This window comes from Vipera ursinii (assembly GCF_947247035.1).
Source record: "Vipera ursinii genome assembly, chromosome: 3".
Taxonomy (NCBI): Eukaryota; Metazoa; Chordata; class Lepidosauria; order Squamata; family Viperidae; genus Vipera; species Vipera ursinii.
In genome coordinates this window covers 8,503,520-8,527,076 of record NC_139516.1, presented here as the reverse complement: position 1 = coordinate 8,527,076, position 23,557 = coordinate 8,503,520, and the positions used below count along the sequence as shown (strand labels likewise).

At 46.8% G+C, this 23,557-nt stretch overlaps 1 protein-coding gene across 1 annotated transcript in view; it reads left to right on the top strand.

Annotated features, from left to right (window-relative positions):
- SLCO4A1 (solute carrier organic anion transporter family member 4A1) overlaps positions 1-10,915 on the top strand; it is a gene marked incomplete at its 5' end in the record, with an annotated part of 29,429 nt that extends 18,514 nt beyond the window's left edge. Inside the window, 4 exons of the mRNA XM_083360841.1 lie at positions 2,022-2,194; positions 7,121-7,185; positions 8,103-8,251; positions 10,757-10,915. Coding sequence (XP_083216967.1) covers positions 2,022-2,194; positions 7,121-7,185; positions 8,103-8,251; positions 10,757-10,912 — 543 coding nt within the window. The 3' untranslated portion in view covers positions 10,913-10,915. The remainder of the gene's footprint in view (positions 1-2,021; positions 2,195-7,120; positions 7,186-8,102; positions 8,252-10,756) is intronic.
- Positions 10,916-23,557: the final 12,642 nt, after the last annotated feature.

Here is a 23,557-nt window from a genome sequence, read left to right as displayed (position 1 = left end):
AGTAATCCAACTTAGGGCGTGAGCAGAAAAAAGGAATCCTTCCTTTTCTTCCTGTTTTGGCCCTCTCTGTCTCCACACATACACTTCAAAAGCCCTAACCAAGCTTAAACAGAGTTCATACTTGGAGGGCTTTTCAATTTATCCCATCGATCAGAGACTGGCAATTCCAACTTTATATTGACTACAAAGAACGCGGACAATAGGGTGAGAAGGAACCTTGGAGGTCTTCTAGTCCAACCCCCCCTCCTCAAGCAAGGGACCTTATACCATTCCAGACAAATGGCTGTCCAGTCTCTTGTTGAAAACTTCCAGAGTTGGAGCACCCACAGACAAGCTGCTCCACTGATTAATTGTTCTCGCTGTCAGGAAATCCCTCTTTGGTTCTAGGTTGCTTCTCTCCTTGATTAGTTTCCATCTGTTGCTTCTTATCCTGCCTTCAGGGGCTTTGGAGAATAGCTTGACTCCCTCCTCTTGGGGGCAGCCCCTGAGATATTGGAACATTGCTATTGTCAGCGCTGCTAACATCGTATGTTTTTGCTTTGACAACATATGGAGATGCAGCCGTTTTCCTTCTTATGTTTTACTCTTAGAATTAGAGTTAGAATTAGATGATACTGGGGGGGGAGAGGAGGAATGTGCATGGGAGTTTAGCGAGACATAACAATACTGTAGCTAGTGTGAGAACCAAGGTTATTGAAATAAGAGATGATAAGAAATGGCGGATTGGAGAACAGGAGGGAAAGGCCGCATTTCATACATAGCAGTGGGCTAATCCCTCCTTAAGTAACACCAGCTGCCTGCAATTAGTGCAGGTTCGAGTCCCACCAGGCTCAAGGTTGACTCAGCCTTCCATCCTTCCGAGGTAGGTAAAATGAGGACCCAGATTGTTGGGGGCAATTAAGCTGACTTTGTAATAATGCCGCTTGGGGGGGGGGGCGAAAGCCCTAATAAGCAGGCATATACATAGAATGAAGGCTACTGCTAAGCTTGTAAGCTGCCCTGAGTCTTCGGAGAAGGGCGGGATATAAATGGAATTAAAATAAATAAAAATAAAATAATTGGAGAATGTGATTTATGACTGTTAATTAGAGGAGGGAATTGTGCTCGATACTATGTCCTTGGGGAGGGGAATTCAGATTTTGGCTTTGCTGATGCTATGCTCCTTGAATAAAGATTCTTTAAGGTAAACAATGCCTCGAAGTTCTTTGAAGAGTTTCATCTGTCAGAACCATGACAGATATCATGTCACTCCTTCTTTTCATTTCTAGTCCTTCTTTGACTTTGACAGAACAACAGAATTGGAAGGGACCTTGAAGGTCTTCTAGTCCACCCATCCCTTGCTCAGTCAAGAGACCCTACACCATTCCAGACAAATGGCTGTCCTATCTCCTCTTGAAAACCTCCACTGAACACCCACAACTTCTGGAGAGAAGCCATCCCACTGATTAATTGTCCTCGCTGTCAGGAAATTTCTCCTTAATTCTAGGTTGCTTCTCTCCTTGATCAGTTTCCATCCATTGTTTTTTGTCTTGCCTTCGGGTGCTTTGGAGAATAGGTCGACCCCCTCTTCTTTGTGGCAGCCCCTCAGATACTGTAAGACTGCTATCATATCACGGCTAGTCCTTCTCTTCATTAGACTAGACGTACCTAGTTCTCTCAATTGTGCACCTGTACAGACCAGATGCTGTACATGTATGACCAGATACTGTGGGCTGATTTGAGGAATGTTTGCATGCAAAATATGAGCGGTACCCAGTGGTGGGATTCAGCCAGTTTGCACCAGTTCAGTAGAACTGGTAGCTAATTTTGTTGCCCAGGCCCAGAACGGACTTCCAGAAGCGGCATCCACACAGAGAACCGGTTTTTCACATATTTCAGGGGTCTTCAAACTTGGCCCATTTATGACTTGTGGACTTCAACTCCCAGAATTCCTCAGCCAGCATGCCTGAGGAACATTGGCTAAAGAAAAGAAGTAGACATTGTGTTACAGCTGTTCTAAACTACCATTCTTGTTTCCTAAGGTTTATCATGAATGCAACTGCATTGTTGGACCCAACTCTTCAGTCTCTGGCTTGGCTACGGCAGGGAAATGTACATCTTCATGTGAAAGAAGGACTCTTCTTTTGGTTTTCATGTTTCTTATCATTCTCTTCACATTCCTAAGTAGCATTCCTGCGTTGACAGCTACATTACGGTAAGCCAGAGAAAATAAGACTTATTTTCTCAAAGCTGAGCCGAAAAGAGAGTTTTTTTTAACTGTCAAAATCAGGGGTCTCCAAACTTGGCCACTTTAAGACTTGTGGACTTCAACTCCCAGAATTCCTCAACCCTGATCTAAACTCCAGCACCTCTTTCTTTCTTTCTTTCTTTCTTTCTTTCTTTCTTTCTTTCTTTCTTTCTTTCTTTCTTTCTTTCTTTCTTTCTTTCTTTTTGAAATTAAGTCTGCAGGCAAATTAGTTATTACTCCAGATCAAGATTGGCTATAGGAACAAAACTGAGTTCACATTACACCTTAAATACTAACGATGTGAGCAAACCAGAAATGGCTATAGTTATATATGGTAGTCAAACATATGGTCTGGTTGTTCACACAACCTGATTAAAATGATTGCCTAAGTTCCTACAACATCCTGAGTCACAAATGAATCAATCAAACTAACCAACTAACCATTTTTATTCCAACGAATTATACAATATGGGTGTACACCATTGTGCTTAAGGATACATTTAACCTATTATTTGGTTTAGAATGTGTACCATTGCAGGTTTTGCTGAAATAAATAAATTTAATCTTGGCTTAATGTGATGGCCTTGCTCACATGATCTGCTAAAACAGTAACTGGGGCTAGTATGGCTTCCCACAGCAAATTAAACAGGAAAACACTCATCCCTATTTTAGTCCAAGTTTCATAGGGATCCATTCAACTGCAGTGGCTTCTAAAGGATGGAGCCTGCATAGTCATGTTGTAATATAGAATCTAGCCTTCCCTGCTTGTACATGTAGTCCTCGACTTACAACTGATAGCTTAGCAATCATTCGAAATGATGACTGAGTTGAAAAGAGGGACTTACGACCCGGATTCAAAGTTCCAATGGTTGGGTCCCCTTCATAGTCATATGACTGAATTTCAGGCACTTGGCAAAGCAGCCATATTTACAGCCATTTGCAACATCCCACTGTCATGGGACCATGTTCTATGATGGTTTTTCCCCAAACTGGCAGTTACTTCTGCTTTTCAGCAAAACTGTACCCCTAGTGAGCCATTGGTTTGCTTAACAATGGTGGCATTCACTTAATGCCACCTGAGGGTTGTGGGGGAGGGGGGAGGGTTGTGGTTGGTTGGAGAGAGGGGGCACTCTGCCAACTGCTGTTCAGACCAGGCCTAGTAGAGATCGCGTTGAGAGGGAGCCGGGGTCGGTCATCTCTGGAGCTCTGGAGCGGGTCGTGGGAATGCCAATTCCCACGACGATAGGGAATGGCTGCAGATGTAAGATCAGAGGGCCGTATCGACCTCCGGGAGGGCCTCTCCGCTATCTCCAAGCGGTGAGACGCTCCGACCCTCTGCCTTCGACCCAAGGCTCTGGGAGCGGGGATGTGCAGCCACCTGAGCTCCGACTGGTGTACCTAAATGCCAGGTCCGTTGTTAATAAGGCTCCCCTCGTCCGGGATTTAGTCGAGGGTGAGCAAGCGGACCTGGCTTGCATTACGGAAACCTGGTTGGGCCCAGAGGGTGGTATCCCCCTGGTGGATCTCTGCCCACCAGGCTTCCGGGTGCTACACCGGCCTCGGACTCAGGGTAGGGGTGGGGGAGTGGCTGTAGTTATGAGGGAGACCTTATGTCCGCAGGAGGCCACCGTTCTTCAGATAGTCGGGTGTGAATCTCTCTTATTGAGGTTTGGTCCTAGGGCGCAGTTGGGCTTGCTGCTCGCGTACCTTTCGCCTAGTCGCGTAGCAGCAGCCCTGCCTGAGCTTCTCGATATCCTCTCAGGGCTGGTGATTGAGTTTCCTAAACTAATGGTTTTGGGAGACTTCAATCTACCATCCCTGGGAGGAGTATCTGAGTTAGCTCGGGAGTTCATGGCTTCCATGACGGCCATGGACCTGACGCAGGTAATTCATGGACCAACCCATGAGGGAGGCCACACCCTTGACTTGGTTTTCTTATCTGGTCGGTGGTTAGATGATCTTGGTGGGGGCTCCCCAATTGTTATGCCCCTGTCATGGACCGACCATCATCTCCTGCGGCTGGTCTTCCGTTTTGCCACCCCCCACTGTGGGGTTGTTGAGCCAACTAGATGGTTCCGCCCCAGGCGCTTAATGGACCCTGAGAGGTTTCAGGCAGCGCTGGGGGCCCCACCTGCCTCCCCAGCTCACAGCTCGGCGGATGCCTTAGTGGAGGCCTGGGAAAGGACGGCCACGGAGGCACTTGACCGAGTTGTACCCTTGCGGCCCCTGACCCGGCGCAGATCCCAATGGGCTCCATGGTTTTCCGCGGAGCTCCGGGAGATGAAGCGTCGGAGACGGGGCCTAGAGAGCGTTTGGAGGTCCACCCGATCTGAATCCGACCGATTGCGACTAAGAACCCATATTAGGTCTTATCTCGCTGCGATGAGGGTAGCGAGATCTAATTATTTCGCTGCCCTCATCGCGTCCGCAGATAATCGCCCGGCCGCCCTGTTTAGGGTGACCCGCTCCCTCCTCAACCAGGAGGTCAGTGAGGATCCCTTGCAGGGGCGTGCCGAGGAATTTAGTCAACATCTGTCGGACAAAATCGCTCGGATTCGGACCGGTTTGGACTCCGACTGGGCAGTATCGGATGATCAGGACACGAGTGATCTTGTCGATGTCATCTGGGAGGAGTTCGATCCTGTGACTCCGGAGGAAGTGGACAGGATCATGGGGAGGCTGAGCTCCACCACATGTTTATTGGACCCGTGCCCTTCCTGGCTGGTTTATGCAGCCCGGGAGGGGACACGAAGCTGGTTCCAGGCGGTTATAGCTGCTTCTTTGAGTGAGGGCAGTTTTCCCGCCGCCTTGAAGGAGGCGGTGGTGAGACCTCTCCTCAAGAAGCCTACCTTGGATCCGGCTGTTTTGAATAACTTTCGTCCGGTCTCCAACCTTCGCTTCCTTGCGAAGGTTGTTGAGAGTGTGGTGGCACATCAGCTCCCTCTGGTCCTGGATGAAGCAGATTATCTAGACCCGTACCAATCGGGCTTCAGGCCTGGGTACAGCACGGAGACGGCATTGGTCGCGCTGGTGAATGATCTCTGGAGGGCTCGGGACAGAGGATACTCCTCTGTTCTAGTCCTATTAGACCTCTCAGCGGCTTTTGATACCATCGACCATGGTATCTTGCTGCGGCGTCTCAGGGGATTGGGAGTGGGAGGCACGGTTCTTCAGTGGTTCTCCTCCTATCTCCTGGGACGTTCGCAGTCGGTGTTGACGGGGGGGCAGAGGTCGACCGCGAGGCCTCTCGCTTGTGGAGTCCCTCAGGGGTCGGTCCTCTCGCCCCTTCTGTTCAACATCTACATGAAGCCGCTGGGTGAGATCATTCGTGGTTTTGGAGTTGGGTATCATCAGTATGCTGATGATACCCAACTTTTCATTTCGACCCCAAACCACCCCAGTGATGCCCTCGACGTGATGTCCCGGTGCCTGGAGGCGGTCCGGGTCTGGATGGGGAGGAACAGGCTTCGTCTCAACCCCGACAAGACGGAGTGGCTGTGCGTACCGGCATCCCGGGATATTCAGGATATCCCACCCCTCATTATGGGGGGTGAGTCATTACCTCCTGTAGATAGGGCTCGCAACTTGGGAGTCCTCCTAGATTCACAGCTCTCTTTAGAAGACCATATTGTAGCTGTAACTAGGGGGGCGTTCGCCCAGGTTCGCCTGGTGCGCCAGTTGCGGCCCTATCTAGACCGGGATGCCTTGCGCACGGTCACTCATGCGCTCGTGACCTCTCGTCTTGATTACTGCAACGCTCTCTACATGGGGCTACCCTTGAAGACCACTCGGAGGCTCCAGCTGGCACAGAATGCAGCCGCGAGAGTTGTGTCGGGGGTCTCCCGATACTCCCGTGTTACACCTTTGCTCCGCGAGCTGCATTGGTTGCCAGTTGTCTTCCGGGTGAGGTTCAAGGTGTTGGTAATGACCTACAAAGCCCTCCATGGCATGGGTCCAGAATACCTTGGGGAGCACCTGCAGCCGGCGTCAACTTCCCTCCGCCCAGTACGCTCCCACAGAGAGGGCCTCCTCAGGGTGCCGCCGGTCAAAGAATGCCGACTGGTGGCCCCCAGGGGGAGAGCGTTCTCTGTGGGTGCACCGGACTTATGGAACCATCTTCCGGTAGAGCTCCGGATGGCGCCCGACCTCCGCTCCTTCCGGCGCGACCTTAAAACCCATCTCTTTAAGGAAGCGGGCCTGGCCTGATGGGATGGGGTGGGTTTGTTAGTATGACTTTAATTTTAAATTTGTACTATTTGTACTATGGGCATTGTTTAATCATGTTTTAATAATTTTAACTTTTGTATTTGTCTTTTACGTATTGCCCTGTTAACCGCCCTGAGTCTCTTGAGAGAAGGGCGGTATATAAATTAAATAAATAAATAAATAAATAAATAAATTAATGACTGTTGAAAAAATCATTGTAAAATTGGATCAATCCTGTGACTGACCTGCTTTATAACTACTGTGATGGGTTGTATGTTGAGGACTATCTACTGTATGTACACAAGTACATAAGGGAGGATGTTTGCATTACCACACACCTTTGTCATTTCTACTTGCCACTTTCCCCACAGATGTCTAGCCCAGTGGTAGGCAACCTTGCCTCTTTCATGACTTGTGGACTTCAACTCCCAGAATTCCTGAGCCAGCTTGGAAACCTCTCCCTTTCCCCTCAGCATGGCTGGTTCAGGAATCCTGGGAGTTGAAGTCCACGAGTCATAAAAGAGCCAAGGTTGCCTACCCCTGGTCTAGTCTTTCTTTGTCCATCATGTTCTACTGATTTGTTAATACATTGTCACACTTAATTGTACAAGACAAAAAGACAGAACTGTCCTGTTTGAGTCACTCTGTAGCCGATCCTGCTTACCTTTGTTTTTAAATGTGTCCCAGGTGTGTTTCCGACAGACAGCGATCATTTGCACTAGGAATCCAATGGATTGTTGTGAGAACACTAGGTACAGTATTTGTAGCCTTCTCCATGTTTTGTGTTAATTAAGATGTTCTAAACTGCTGGAATTTTGGCATTCGTGATACAGACAGTCCTTGAACTTACAACTATTTGTTTTGGTGACCACTCAAAGTTACAACGGCACTGAAAAACGTGACTTATGACTGTTTTTCCCACGTACGGCCATTGCAGCATCCCTATGATCAGGTGATCAAAATTTGGATGCACGTATTTATGGCAGTTGTACTGTCCAGGGCAGTGGTAGGATTCAGCCAGTTTGCACCACTTTGGCAGAACCAGTAGCTAATTTTTTGTTGCCTAGGCCCAGAATGGATTTCCAGAAGTGGCATCCATGCAGAGAACTGGTTGTTCACCTATTTGAATCCCACCACTGCTCCTGGGGTCATGTGATCGCCATAAGTGACCTTGCCAGACAGCATCCGACAATCAAAGTTGGTAGGGGAAGCCAAATTCACTTAACGCCTGGATTATTATTCACGTAACAGCTGCAGTGATTCGCTTCAGAACTGGGGCGAAAAGGTGGTAAAAATGGGACAAAACAAAGTCACAAGTTGAGGACTACCGGTAGAGACGCTGAGCTAGAAATGTTCCTTTTGTGAAGGACGACTGCTTTTGCTATTAAGCTATTTCTGTAAACATTTATAAGTTTGATCTTGGAACTGGTCTTTGAAAGAGGTCATGAACCGTTCTGAGCGAATATTGTCTTACTGCTTGTTCTTTTGGAGTAATATTTTCCATATGATGTTGGCCAGTAGAAACTTTGAAAATAAATCTGATTCCAACAAAGACAAGATGAAATGTGATTGACACCATGGAATCAAACATTCCAGCTAGGCCAGAAACATTGGGGCAATATGAAAGGCAAGAGATACATGACACCTCTTCATTTTTGTCTTTCTGTAGGCAGCATCCCGGGCCCCATTGCCTTTGGGTCAATGATTGACAAGTCGTGTCTCTTGTGGCAGAGCCAGTGTGATGAACAAGGATCTTGTTATGTCTATCAGAACTCTGCCATGAGTCGGTACACCCTGATCGCCGGTCTGATATTCAAGGTAATTCCGGATTATAGCAATAAAAATAGCAAACTTCTATAGACTTATATACCACTCTATAGTGCTTTACAACACTCTCTAAGCGGTTTACAGAGTCAGCCTATTTGCCCCCAACAATCTGGGCCCTATTTTACCGACCTCAGAAGGATGGAAGGCTGAGTCAACCATGAGCCTGTCAGGATTGAACTCCTGGCAGTCGGCAGAGTTTGCATACAATACTGCATTCTAACCACTGCACCACCAAGGCAATGGAATGGAATAGCAATGTTCTGTCCCAGCCTACGTACCTCTTTGTTACTTCACAAAGACAAAGCCCTCTCTTAACAAGTAGGCTGGAAAACCAACCCTTTTTATTTGAGTTACAGACTTGCTAATTGTCCCAAAAGCAAAAGCAAGAGAACAAGTTCACAGGCAAAATGGAGCATGAGTCAAACAGGAAATAGTTCACAGGCAAAGCAAACAAAACATGATCCCTTGAAACTGGAGTCCTTTGCAAACGGTTGCCTTCAGCAACCAGCACCACCCACACCTTCCCTTTTTATTATGCAGCCCCAAGGTGTGGCTTCTTAATGCCTTCTCCTCCTCCCCTGGAGCTGCCCCATTGCCTCCCTCTGTCCTGCTCTTGTAACCTGTTGGCGTTTGCAAGCATCTATAATGTCTTCCAGCTGTGCGTCCTCAAAGACTGACTCAGCTTTCCAGCACATCTGAGTCTCATCCTGAGCACGAGTGGAGGGGCTAGGTTCTTCATCAGATTGTAAGTCCTGGATCTCATCAGAGCCTTCCTCTGATTCTGATGGCTCCCCAGGCCCCTCCTCCTCCTCCTCTGATTCTTGGAGGTCTTCTAGTCCAACCCCCTGCTCAGGCAGGAAACCCTATACCATTTCAGACAAATGGCTGTCCAGTCTCTTCTTAAAAACTTCCAGTGTTGGAGCATTCACAGCTTCTGGAGGCAAGCTGTTCCACTGGTTAATTGTTCTGTCAGGAAATTTCTCCTTAGTTTTAGGTTGCTTCTCTCTTTGGTCAGTTTTCATCCATTGTTTCTTGTCCTGCCTTCAGGCGCTTTGGAGAATAGCTTGATCCCCTCTTCTTTGTGGCAACCCCTAGTCCTTCTTTTCATTAAACTAGACATTTACAACAGCTGAAGTATCCTGGGATCAAGTGATGGCCATTTGTGATTTTCCCAGCTAGCTTCTGATAAACAAAGTCAAGGATGGAATCCAGATCCAATCAACAAACCACGAATCGCTTAACAATTGCAGTAATTTGCTTAACCACCATGGCAAACAAGTCATAAAACTGAGTGGAAGTCACTTAATAACCAGTGGAAATTCTTGTTTCAATTGTTGTCATATGTTGAGGACTGACTCTACTCTGAAATCTGGGGAGGCACAATGCTTTATAACAGCTCAGTTCCTATGCCATCCACCTGGTAAACTCGCAAAATTCATATTTCTTGCCCTGTATATGTATAGATCTGAACTACTCTGTGTTGTTTCTCTGGTCATATATGTGTGCATATGTGGGTATATGCATATTTTTTGTCATGTTTATGCAGTGTATATTGAAGGTGGTTACCCTTGGAGAGCTGTGTGCAATGAAATCTCATTTTAATGTATGCTGATTAATGTACATTTAAAGTGACAATAAAGTTGTCATTCTATTCTATTCTATTCTATTCTATTCTATTCTATTCTATTCTATTCTATTCTATTCTATTCTATTCTATTCCATTCCATTCCACTCCACTCCACTCCACTCCACTCCACTCCACTCCACTCCACTCCACTCCACTCCACTCCACTCCACTCCACTCCATTCCATTCCATTCCATTCCATTCCATTCTATTCTATTCTATTCTATTCTATTCTATTCTATTCTATTCTATTCTATTCTATTCTATCCTATTCCATTCCATATTCTATTCCATTCCATATTCTATTCTATTCTATTCTATTCTATTCTATTCTATTCTATTCTATTCTATTCTATTCTATTCTATTCTATTCTATTCTATTCTATTCTATTCTATTCCATTCCATTCCATTCCATTCCATTCCATTCCATTCCCTATTCTATTCTATTCTATTCTATTCTATTCTATTCTATTCTATTCTATTCCATTCCATATTCTATTCTATTCTATTCTATTCTATTCTATTCTATTCTATTCTATTCTATTCTATTCTATTCTATTCTATTCTATTCTATTCTATTCCATTCCATTCCATTCCATTCCATTCCCTATTCTATTCTATTCTATTCTATTCTATTCTATTCTCTATAAAGACTCTATTCTATTCTGTTCTATTCTATTCTATATTCTAGTCTAGTCTAGTCTAGTCTAGTCTAGTCTAATGTTTTAGACTCCTGTGTTTCATCCAAGGAGCCAATCAATACCAACTCAGATTATCTTTTGTTTCCCTTTTGTATTCTGAGAAACTGGGAACAGATAGACATGGTGTTCATGCTGAAAGATTTAAAAACCCCATTTTGGTGTCTTGCAGGTGATGGGCTCGTGTTTCTTCCTACTAGCCTGCCTACTCTACAAAGCCCCTGCCCCTGAATCTCTCCATGGCAGCTCAGCCCTCTCCGAAAATGGCACCTGTGATCTGCAGGAGAGCAAACCTTCACACCAGTCTCCCCACGGCAACGACATATAGCCTTTTGGCTACAACAAACAACTTTCTCATAGCTGCCTGAAAACTGCGACAAAATCACGTCTTACTCTTCTCTTCCTGCAAAGTTTGCTTCTTTTCCCCTTTCGCAGGAAAAATAATTTTGTGAAGATCTCTTATTGTTTTTTTTGGGGGGGTTGTTTTTATTTTTTTTACAAGCAACAAAAGCACACGGCAAAACTTGAACCCTTATTTCTCCTCCCTGAAGAGAGGGAGAAACGATTTTAGAGAGATGAGTTTCATTTTTCTCACGGACCCAGGTTGCAATTCTGAGATGGTCTTGGGATATTGAAACGAAAATGGGAAGCGACAAATGGGTTATTTTTTTCCTGATTTGCTTAGTGAAAGACCCTCGTTTCACGGAGTGTTTTGATCTTGCACTTAGACGCCAAACCTGACCTCAAGATTTGTGCCATCTGTTCTCTCCACCTCTTACAGTATTAATTTATTTTTTTTAAAAGGGCTAAACATAACTTTATACCATTCCTTTATAAAGCACTAAAGAAGCCAACCGTACACTGGACCACATATTCAAGCTGGTGTAAAATCTTCTTTGGTATAAATGAGGTATAAACACCATCTAGCCAACCCATAGTTTGTTGATTAAAAATGTGAAATCTTTCTGAGGTAATTTTTTTTAGTCTGTTATTGCTTGATGCAACGTTGCCAAGGATTGTGGCCGTGAATCTGCTCTGGTAGATGAAATATCTAACACAGCTTTGAGACAATAAAAAAACGGCCACTTCTGCTGGATATCTTTCAATCTTTGGTCAGTGAGTGATGAACAGTTTATCAATGTATTTAACCCTTTTGTGATAATTGGCAGTGAGGATCTAGTCATCACATCACCTATGGATGGTTTCTTGTTTCTTTGTTTGATCCTATCTATTTACTCCAAAAATGTCTATTCACCCCCCAAAATCCATACAATGAACAGTTGAGGGAACTAAGTATGCCTAGGCAACCTCGGCTCTTTTATGACTCATGGACTTCAACTCCCAGAATTCCTGAGCCAGCACAGCTCAGCTTGGAAACCTCTCCCTTTCCACTCAGCATAGCTGACTCAGGAATTCTGGGTGTTGAAGTCCATGAGTCATAAAAGAACCAAGGTGGCCTATCCCTGTCCTAGAGAAACACTAAGGGTGACATGATAGGGGCTGTCACAGAGGAGAGGGGGACAACCCATTCTCCAAAGGACCTGAAGGCAGGACCAGAAGCAATGGATGGAAGCTTATCAAAGAGAGATACAACCTAGAACTAAGGAGAAATTTCCTGAAAATGAGAACAATTGGTGGAGCGGCTTTGCCTTCAGAAGCTGTGGTTGCTCCATCACTGGAGGTTTTCAAGAAGAGATTGGGCAGCCATTTGCCTGGAGTGGTATAGGGCAGGCGTGTCAAACTTGCGACATCACGTGACGTCGTGCGACATATCACGGCTTTTTCCCCATTGCCGGCAATGGGGTGGGCGCAGTTTCGGTGTGATGTATCCGGCCCATGAGCCAGCAGTTTGACATGCCTGGTGTTATGTGTTGTTGTTAGCTGCGAAGTCGTGTCCGACCCATCGCGACCCTATGGACAACATTCCTCCAGGCCTTCCTGTCCTCTACCATCTTCTGGAGTCCATTTAAGCTCACGCCTACTGCTTCAGTGACTCCATCCAGCCACCTCATTCTCTGTCGTCCCCTTCTTCTATTGCCCTCGATCTTCCCCAGCATTAGGCTCTTCTCCAGGGAGTCCTTCCTTCTCATTAGGTGGCCAAAGTACTTGAGTTTTAGCTTCAGGATCTGGCCTTCTAAAGAGCAGTCAGGATTGATCTCCTCTAGGACTGACCGGTTTGATCGCCTTGCAGTCCAAGGGACTCGCAGGAGTCTTCTCCAGCACCACAGTTCAAAGGCCTCAATTCTTTGGCGCTCAGCCTTTCTTATGGTCCAACTTTCACTACCATACATTGCAACTGGAAAGACCATAGCCTTGACTATACGCACTTTTGTTGACAGGGTGATGTCTCTGCTTTTTAGTGTGCTGTCTAGATTTGCCATGGCTTTCCTCCCCAGGAGCAAGCGTCTTTTAATTTCTTGGCTACAGTCCCCATCTGCAGTGATCTTGGAGCCCAGGAAAATAAAATCTGTCACTACCTCCATTTCTTCCCCATCTATTTGCCAGGAATTGAGAGGGCCAGATGCCATGATCTTGGTTTTCTTAATGTTAAGTTTCAACCCAAGTTTTGCACTCTCCTTCTTCACCTGCAACAAGAGGCTCTTTAGTTCTTCTTCACTTTCTGCCATTAGAGTGGTATTATCTGCGTATCTTAGGTTGTTGATATTTCTTCCGGCAATCTTAATTCCAACTTTTGATTCATCTAGCCCTGCCTTTCTCATGATGTGCTCTGCATATAAGTTAAATAGGCAGGGCGACAGTATACAGCCTTGCCGGACTCCTTTCCCAATTTTGAACCAATCAGTGGTTCCGTGTCCAGTTCTCACTGTTGCTTCTTGACCCGCATATAGGTTTCTCAAGAGACCAATAAGATGGTCTGGTACTCCCATCTCTTTAAGAACTTGCCACAGTTTGTTATGATTCACACAATCAAAGGCTTTAGCATAGTCAATGAAGCAGAAGTAGATGTTTTTCTGGAACTCCCTAGCTTTCTCCATGATCCAGCATATGTTGGCAATTTGATCTCTAGTTCCTCTGCCTCTTCGAAATCCTGCCTGCACTTCTGGTAGTTCTCGATCCACATACTGCTGAAGTCTAGCTTGTAGGATTTTAAGCATGACTTTACTAGCATGAGAAATGAGTGCAATGGTGCGATAGTTTGAACATTCTTTGGCACTGCCTTTCTTAGGAATTGGAATGTAAACTGATCTTTTCCAATCCTGTGGCCACTGTTGAGTTTTCCAAATTTGCTGGCAAATTGAGTGTAGCACTTTTACTGCATTGTCTTTTAAGATTTTGAATAGCTCAGCTGGAATACTGTCACCTCCACTAGCTTTGTTGTTGCTCAGCTTTTCTAAGGCCCACTTCACTTCACATTCTAGGATGTCTGGCTCGAGGTCAGTGACCACCTCATTGTGATTATCAGGGACGTTAAGCTCATTCTTGTATAGTTCTTCTGTGTAATTTTGCCACCTCTTCTTAATCTCTTCTGCCTCTGTTAGGTCCCTGCCATTTTGGTCCTTTATCATGCCCATTTTTGCATTAAACGTTCCCTTCATTTCTCCAATTTTCTTGAAAAGATCTCTGGTCCTCCCTATTCTATTGTTTTCTTCTATTTCTTTGCACTGTTCATTTAAGAAGGCATTCTTATCTCTTCTAGCTATTCTCTGGAATTCTGCATTCAATTGGGTGTATCTTTCTTTTTCTCCCTTGCCTTTCGCTTCCCTCCTTTCCTCAGCTATTTGCAAAGCTTCCTCAGACAGCCATTTTGCTTTCTTGCATTTCTTTTTCTTTGGGATGGTTTTGGTTGCTACCTGTTGTACAATGTCACGAACCTCTGTCCATAGTTCTTCAGGCACTCTGTCTATCAGATCTAATTCCTTAAATCTATTTGTCACCTCTACTGTATATTCAACAGGGATATGATTTAATTCATACCTGACTGGCCTAGTGCTTTTCCCTACTTTCTTCAGTTTAAGCCTAAACTTTGCAAGGAGAAGCTCATGGTCTGAGCCACAGTCAGCTCCTGGTCTTGTTTTTACTGACTGTATAGAGCTTCTCCATCTTTGGCTGCAGAGCATATAGTCAATCTGATTTCTGTGTTGACCATCTGGTGATGTCCATGTGTAGAGCCGTCTCTTGGGTTGTTGGAAAAGAGTGTTTGCTATCACCATCGTATTCTCTTGACAGAATTCTATCAGCCTGTGCCCTGCTTCATTTTGCACTCCAAGGCCAAACTTGCCTGTTATTCCAGTTATCTTTTGGCTTCCTACTTTAGCATTCCAATCCCCCATGATGATAAGAACATCATTTTTTGGTGTTAGTTCTATAAGGTGCTGTAGTGCTTCATAGAACTGGTCAATTTCATCCTCTTCAGCACTGGTGGTTGGGGCATAGACTTGGACTACTGTGATATTGAATGGTTTCCCTTGGATTTGAACAGAGATCATTCTGTCATTTTGAGGATTGTATCCGAGTATTGCTTTTCCTACTCTTTTATTGACTATGAAGGCTACTCCATTTCTTCTGAAGGATTCTTGCCCACAGTAGTATACCTGATGGTCATCTGAATTAAATTCACCCATTCCTGTCCATTTTAGTTCGCTGATACCTAAGATGTCAATGTTCAGTCTTGTCATCTCTTGTTTGACCACGTCCAGTTTTCCTTGATTCATGGATCTTACATTCCAGGTTCCTATGGAGAAAAAATCTTTACAGCATCGGACTTTCCTTTCACCACCAGACACATCCACAGCTGAGCGTCCTTTCGGCTTTGGCCCAGTCGCTTCATTCTTTCTGGCGCTACTAGTACTAGCCCTCTGCTCTTCCCCAGTAGCATATTGGACGCCTTCCGACCTGAGGGGCTCATCTTCCAGCGTCATATCGTTTTGCCTTTTGGTACTGTCCATAGGGTTTTCATGGCAAAGATACTGGAGTGGGTTGCCATTTCCTTCTCCAGTGGATCACGTTTTGTCAGAACTCTCTGCTATGACCTGTCCGTCTTGGGTGGCCCTGCACGGCATAGCTCATAGCTTCATTGAATTACGCAAGCCCCTTCGCCACGACAAGGCAGTAATCCATGAAGGGGAGTGTTATGTACTGGGCTCTTAAAGAATACCACGTGGGTTGCTGGAGCAGCTAACGGCTCTCCAGCAACCCAGACTACAAGTCTCCTGTGCTGCAATTGGCTATCTCCAGGCGGCAATGGTTGGTTCAAACCTATTGGCTGCCGCCTAGGGGCTAGACTATATATTGCGGCTAGTTGCAGCCTTTTCCCCAGTACAGTTTCTGCACAAAATAAACTATGAGTTACCTTGTACCCAGCTTCGCGTCTTCATTCCTGTGCCAAAGAACCCGCTATTTAACACCTGGTATAGGGCCTTTTGTTCAACCAGTGGTTGGATTAGAAGATAGAGGAGCAGCAGGAGGAGGAAGAAGGGGAGGAGGACGAGGAAGGGGAGGAGGAGCAGGAGCAGAAGGAGAAGGAGGGGGAGGAGGAGCAGGAGCAGGAGGGGGAAGAGGAGAGGAGGAAGGGGAGGAGGAGGAGGAGGAAGGGGTGGGGGAGGAGGGGGAGGGGGAGAATAATAATAATAATAATAATAATAATAATAATAATAATAATAATAATAATAATAATAATAATAATAATAAAGTTGGAAGGGACCTTGGAGGTCATCTAGTCCAACCCCCTGCTCAGGCAGGAAACCCTATACTATTTCAGGCAAATGGCTGTCCAGTCTCTTCTTAAAGACTTCCAGTGTTGGAGCATTCACAGCTTTTGGAGGCAGGTTGTTCCACTGGTTAATTGTTCTAACTGTCAGGAAGTTTCTCCTTAGTTCCAGGTTGCTTCTCTCCTTGATTACTTTCCATCCGTTGCTTCTTGTCCTGCTTTCAGGTGCTTTGGAGAATAGCTTGACTCCCTCTTCTTTGTGGCAGCCCCTGAGATATTGGAACACTGCTATCATGTCAGCCCTCACCCTTCTCTTCGTTAAACTACATATTTATTTATTTATTTATTTATTTATTTATTTATTTATTTATTTATTTATTTGTTTATTTGTTTTATATACCGCCCTTCTCCCGAGGGACTCGGGGCGGTGTACAGAGCAACGTATGTATACAGTTAAACAATAGTAAAAACAAATGAACCCCAAGAGCTGTCAGGCCAGGCCGGCCTGTTGCAACAGGTAAGTTTTTAAGTCGCGCCGGAAGGTGCGAAGGTCGGGGGCCATCCGGATATCAGTAGGCAAGCTGTTCCAGAGGGTTGGCGCACCCACTGAGAATGCCCTCCCCCTGGGGGCCACCAGCCGGCATTCTTTGACCGGTGGCACTCTGAGGAGGCCCTCTCTGTGGGAGCGCACAGGACGGAGCGGTGTTGACGTTGGCAGTAGGTGCTCCCGTAGGTATTCCGGACCCATGCCATGTAGGGCTTTGTATGTCATCATTAGCACCTTGAATTTCACTCGGAAGGCAACCGGAAGCCAGTGCAGCTCACGTAGGAGAGGTGTGATATGGGAGTATCGGGAGGCTCCCAAAAGTGTTCGTGCAGCTGCACTCTGCACCAGCTGAAGCTTCCGAGTGGCTTTCAAGGGCAGCCCCATGTAGAGAGCGTTGCAGTAGTCAAGGCAAGAGGTCACAAGTGCATGGGTGACTGTATGCAAGGCATCCAGGTCCAGATAAGGTCGTAGTTGGTGCACCAGCCGGACCCGAGTGAAGGCCCCCCTGGTCACAGCTCCTATGTGATCTTCCAAGGATAGCTGTGAGTCTAGGAGGACACCCAGGTTGCGGGCCCTATCAACAGGGGGTAATAACTCACCCCCGATGTTAAGGGATGGGATGCTCTGAGTATCCTGGCATGCCGGTATGTACAGCCATTCAGTCTTGTCCGGGTTGAGTTGAAGCCTGTTCCTCCCCATCCATTCCCGAACCGCTTCCAGTCAACGGGACATCACGTCGATGGCATCACTGATGCTGTTTGGAGTTGAGATGAAAAGCTGGGTGTCATCAGCATACAGATGGTACCCTACTCCAAAACCACGAATGATCTCACCTAGCGGTTTCATGTAGATGTTGAACAAGAGAGGCGAGAGAACCGACCCCTGAGGGACTCCACATACGAGAGGCCTCGGAGTCGACCTCTGTCCCCCTGCCAACACCGACTGCGAGCGTCCCAGGAGAAAGGAGGAGAACCACCGCAGAACCGTGCCTCCCACTCCCAATCCCCTGAGGCGCCGCAGCAAGATACCATGGTCGATGGTATCGAAAGCCGCCGAAAGGTCTAATAAGACTAGGACAGAGGAATGGCCCCTGTCCCGGGCCCTCCAGAGATCATTCATCAGAGCGACCAATGCCGTCTCCATGCTGTAGCCCAGCCTGAAGCCCGATTGGCACGGGTCTAGATAATCCGCTTCATCCAGGACCTGAGGAAGCTGATGCGCCGCCACACTCTCAACAACCTTCGCAAGGAAGCGAAGGTTGGAGACTGGATGAAAGTTATTCAATGAAGCTGGGTCCAAGGTGGGCTTCTTGAGGAGAGGTCTCACCACCGCCTCCTTCAAGGAGGCGGGGAAGTGACCCTCACTCAGAGAAGCAGAGATGACCGCCTGAAACCAGCCTCGTGTCCCCTCTCGAGCTGCATAAGCCAGCCAGGAAGGGCACGGGTCCAGTAAGCATGTGGAGGAGCTCAACCTCCTCATAGTCCTGTCCACTTCCTTTGGAATCACAGGATCAAATTCCTCCCAGATGACTTCGACAAGACTGCCCATGTCCTGTTCCTCAGACTCTGCCCAGTTGGAGTCCAGGCCGGTTCGAATCCGAGCGATTTTATCCAACAGATATTGACCGAATTCCTCGGCTCGACCCTGTAAGGGTTCCTCCCTCACCTCTTGGTTCAGAAGGGAGCGAGTCACTCTGAACAGGGCAGCCGGGCGATTATCTGCGGACGCAATGAGGGTGGAAAAGTAATTGGATCTCGCCACCCTTATTGCTGCGAGATAAGACCTGGTGTGGCTTCTTAGTCGCAACCGGTCAGATTCGGATTGACTAGATCTCCAACGGCTCTCTAGGCCCCGTCTCCGACGCTTCATCTCCTGGAGCTCCGCGGTGAACCATGGGGCTCGCTGGGATCTGCGCCGGGTCAGGGGCCGCAGGGGTACAACTCGATCAAGTGCCTCTGTGGCTGCCCTTTCCCAGGCTTCCACTAAGGCGTCCGCCGAGCTGTGAGCAGGGAGTGCAGGTGGGTTCCCAAGCGCTGCCTGGAACCTATCAGGGTCCATTAGGCGCCTGGGGCGGTACCATCTGGTTGGCTCCGCGTACCCACGGCAGGGGGTGGCAAAGCGGAAGTCTAGCCGTAGGAGGTGATGATCGGTCCATGACAGGGGCATAACGGTTGGGGAGCCCCCACCAATATCATCACGCCACCGTCCAGATAGGAACACCAAGTCGGGGGTGTGGCCTCCCTCATGAGTCGGTCCTGAAATTATTTGCGACAGGTCCATGGCCGTCATGGAAGCCATGAACTCCCGAGCTAGTTCGGACGATCCTCCTAGGGATGGTAGGTTGAAGTCGCCCAAAACCATGAGTTTGGGGAATTCAACCACCAACCCTGAGAGGACATCGAGTAGCTTAGGCAGGGCTGCCGCTGCGCGGTTAGGTGGAAGGTACGCCAGCAGCAGGCCCAACTGCGCCCCAGGGCCGTATCTCAGAAAGAGAGACTCACACCCGACTATCTGAGGGACAGTGGTCTCCCGCGGGCTAAGGGTCTCCCAGATGATTACTGCCACTCCTCCGCCCCTACCATGGCCCGAGGCTGGTGCAGCACCCGGAAACCAGGCGGGCAGAGGTCAACCAGAGGGACACCACCCTCTGGGCCCAGCCAGGTTTCCGTGATGCAAGCCAGGTCTACGTGCTCACTCTCCACTAGGTCTCGAACAAGAGGAGCCTTATTAGCAACGGACCTGGCGTTTAGGTAGACCAGCCTGAGCTCAGGAGGCTGCACATACCCAATTCCAGCAACTGTTCCCTATATGTTTTAGCTTCCAATCCTCTAATCATCTTGGTTGCTCTTCTCTGCACTCTTTCTAGAGTCTCAACATCTTTTTTACATCGTGGTGACCAAAACTAGATGCAGTATTCCAAGTGTGGCCTTATCAAGGCATTGTAAAGTGGTATTAATACTTCACTTGATCTTGATTCTATCCCTCTGTTAATGCAGCCTAGCACTGTGTTGGCTTTTTTGGCAGCTGCAGCACATTGCTGGCTCATATTTAAGTGATTGTCCACTAGGACTCCGAGATCCCTCTCACAGTTACTACTATTGAACAGAGGAGAGGAGGAGCAGGAGAAGCAGAAGGTGAAGGAAAGGGAGGAGGGGGAGGAGAAGGAGGGGGAAGGGGAGGAGGAGAGGAGGGGGAGGAGGAACAACAGCAGCAGGAGGAGGAGGAGCAGAAGGAGGAGGAAGGGGAGGACCAGGAGGGGTAGGACCAGGAGGGGGAAGAGGAGAGGATTGGGGAGGAGGAGGAGGAGGAGGAGGAGCAGAAGGAGGAGAAAGAGGAGGGAGAGGAGGAGAGGAGGAGGGGGAAGAGCAGAGGAGGAGAGAAGGAGAAGAGGGGCAGAAAGAGGAATAGATTTCAGTGAAAATAAAAAGGGAGAAAAATGATTTCTTACTGATTACGTCCAAGGTCTTCTAAAATCAACCTGCCAAACGTACATTACAAAATGCACAAAATCGGCTGGCAAACTTTTTCTCAAATGGTTGGCTTGCCCTCGTTGAAAATGCATAGTCAGGGCTAATGTTTGAATTCTTGTATTATTATTATTTTAAAAAAAGAACTATTTTTAATGGCTTAAATGGATGGACCCATTTCCCCTCTCTATTGCTGGAGGTAAATGATTCCCCCCTCCCTTTTTTTTTTTAAAAAAGTTAATTCTTAAGCCACAAAGCTCCACATTTGGTACAAAGGGTGGGAAAGTAACATTCATTCATAGTTAAAGGGGAGATCATGAAAATGAGGCATTGGTTCCTGGGGCTGGCCATCTATCATTTGTTTTTAAAAAGTAATGTGCTAATAATAAAAGCAGACGGAGCCTTCCCCCTTGGCGAGAAATTTTTTTTTTCCCATCTGCAAGGAAGAGTTTTGCTTTTATTTCCATTTGCAGCCAGAACAAAACTCTTCTGCTTTTTATTTGCATATGGAAAAAAAATCTATTCTTTGGATGAGGAAGAGTCCACGTTCAATATTGAACAATGTCTTCAGTTACAAAGCCAGAGAGCAAGAAATGGAGGGAGAAATACAGGTAGTCCTCAATTTACAAGAGTTCATTTAGTGGCCATATGAAGTTACAAAGGCACTGAAAAAGTGGCTCAAGTTTATGAGCCAGGGGTCTCCACGTCTTCCGATCTTGCACTATATCCTTTGAGTTGTTCTATGCTCTGGAATTGAGGCCTTTGAACTCTGGTGCTGGAGAAGACTCCTACGAGTCCTTTGGACTGCAAGGCGATCAAACCGGTCAGTCCTAGAGGAGATCAACCCTGACTGCTCTTTAGAAGGCCAGATCCTGAAGCTAAAACTCAGATACTTTGGCCACCTAATGAGAAGGAAGGACTCACTGGAGAAGAGCCTCATGCTGGGAAAGGTTGAGGGCAATAGAAGAAGGGGACAAGAGAGAATGAGGTGGCTGGATGGAGTCACTGAAGCAGGAGGCGTGAGCCTAAATGGACTCCAGAAGATGGTAGAGGACAGGAAGGCCTGGAGGAACGTTGTCCATAGGGTCGCAATGGGTCAGACACAACTTCTCAGCTAACAACAACAATGCTCTGGCTGGTGTCAGTTTTGAGGGCTTCCAGCCACCCTGTTCTTTGACAGCCTGGTTTCCTTTTACTGCTAACTCTTCCAAGCGTGATTACAGGACATGGCCAAAGGGGAGAGAGAGAGAGAGAGAGAGAGAGGAAAGGGAGGAGAGTGGAAAAAGTCTTCTGCTTGGGCAGAAAAACAGGAGGGGTAATGCTGCTACTACTACTACTACTACTGCTACTACTACTACTACTACTAATAATAATAATAATAATAATAATAATAATAATAATAATAGAGTTGGAAGGGACCTTGGAGATCATCTAGTCCACACATGTCAAACTCACGACATCACGTGATGTCGTGCAACGTATCAGAGCTATTTCTCCATTGCCGGTAATGGGGTGGGTGTCTGGCCCGCGGGCCGGCAGTTTCACACCCCTGATCTAGTCCAACCCCCTGCTCAGGCAGAAAACCCTATACCATTTCAGGCAAATGGCTGTCCAGTCTCTTCTTAAAGACTTCCAGTGTTGGAGCATTCACCACTTCTGGAGGCAGGTTGTTCCACTGGTTAATTGTTCTAACTATCAGGAAGTTTCTCCTTAGTTCTAGATTGCTTCTCTCCTTGATTAGTTTCCATCTGTTGCTTCTTGTCCTGCCTTCAGGTGCTTTGGAAAATGGGTCGACTCCCTCTTCTTTGTGGCAACCCCTGAGATACTGGAAGACTGCTATCATGTCACCCCTCGTCCTTCTCTTCATTAAACTAGACATATCCAATTCCAGCAGCCGTTCCTTATATGTTTTAGCCTCCAGTCCCCTGATCATCTTTGTTGCTCTTCTCTGCACTCTTTCTAGAGTCTCAACATGTTTTTTACATCATGGTGACCAATGCATTGTGTCTTGATCTTCTGAATGAAAGGTGAGTATAAACCTGATAAGGAACCACTACAATGGGAGAATAAAGTCTGTTGGCAGCAATATTATACTGTGCCTTCTGGATTGGTGAAAATGGTTTCTGATGTCCAGCACAGGTTTAAAAGAAATGGCATCATAGCTCTCTCTTGAGATGTTACACCTTTCTACGGCATCATCTTCCAGATTTGGAAGTCCCAGTTTGCAAGCTGCCAAAAGCAGACCATGTCAAAAATTTTCAGGTCATGTAAAAAAAGAATAAGGTAAAGGTAAAGGTTCCCCCACACATGCGTGCTAGTTGTTTCCGACTCTAGGGGCTGGTGCTCATCTCTGTTTCAAAGCCGAAGAGCCAGCGCTTGTCCGAGGATGTCTCCGTGGTCATGTGGCCGGCATGACTAGACACCAAAGGCGCACGGAACGCTGTTACCTTCCCACCATAGTGGTCCCTATTTTTCTACTTGCATTTTTATGTGCTTTCGAACTGCTAGGTTGGCAGAAGCTGGGACGAGTAACAGGCGCTCACTCTGTTACGCGGCACTTGGGATTTGACAAGCCAAACTGCCGACCTTCTGATCAACAAGCTCAGCGTCCCAACCCACTGAGCCCCCGCATCCCCCCAAAAGAATACAACATGCTTAATCAAAACAGTCCCTCAAGAGGGAGAGAATGCACCTAATTTGCTATGCTCAGTCCATTCCATAGGTATATTTTCAAAGAGCAGAAAATGTAAATGATCTCTGGGCTTCCACTCTTGTCCCCAGAAACCTACCTAAGGGTTGTAAGAACCTATAGTAACAGTAAAAGTTTCCCTGTCCAGTCATGTCCAACTCTAGGGAGGCGAGCTCATCTCCATTTCTTGGCTGAGAGAGCCAGCATTATCTGAAGACATTTTCTGTGGTCATGTGGCCAGTATGATTATACACTGAGGCTTACAGAATGCTGTTACCTTCCCATCAAAGTGGTACCTATTTATCTAGTCACATTTGCATGCTTTCAAACTGCTAGATGGGCATGTGGGAGGAATCCAGAGAAAGGAATATTTAGGGGAATATTAAAAAGGCAGAATATATTTCCCCAAAGGAATAATGGAGAACATCTTTAAAAAGACAGAAACCCGTCCCCAGAGGTCAGCCCCAGCCCTTAGGCAGAGGCTAGCTTTTAGAAATGCAAATTCAATAATCCATTCAGGAAGGTTAGAGCCAGGAAGCTAGAAATTAGGAAGTCAAAGAGACCTAAAATCTACATAAAAGGTAAAGGTTCCCCCGCACATG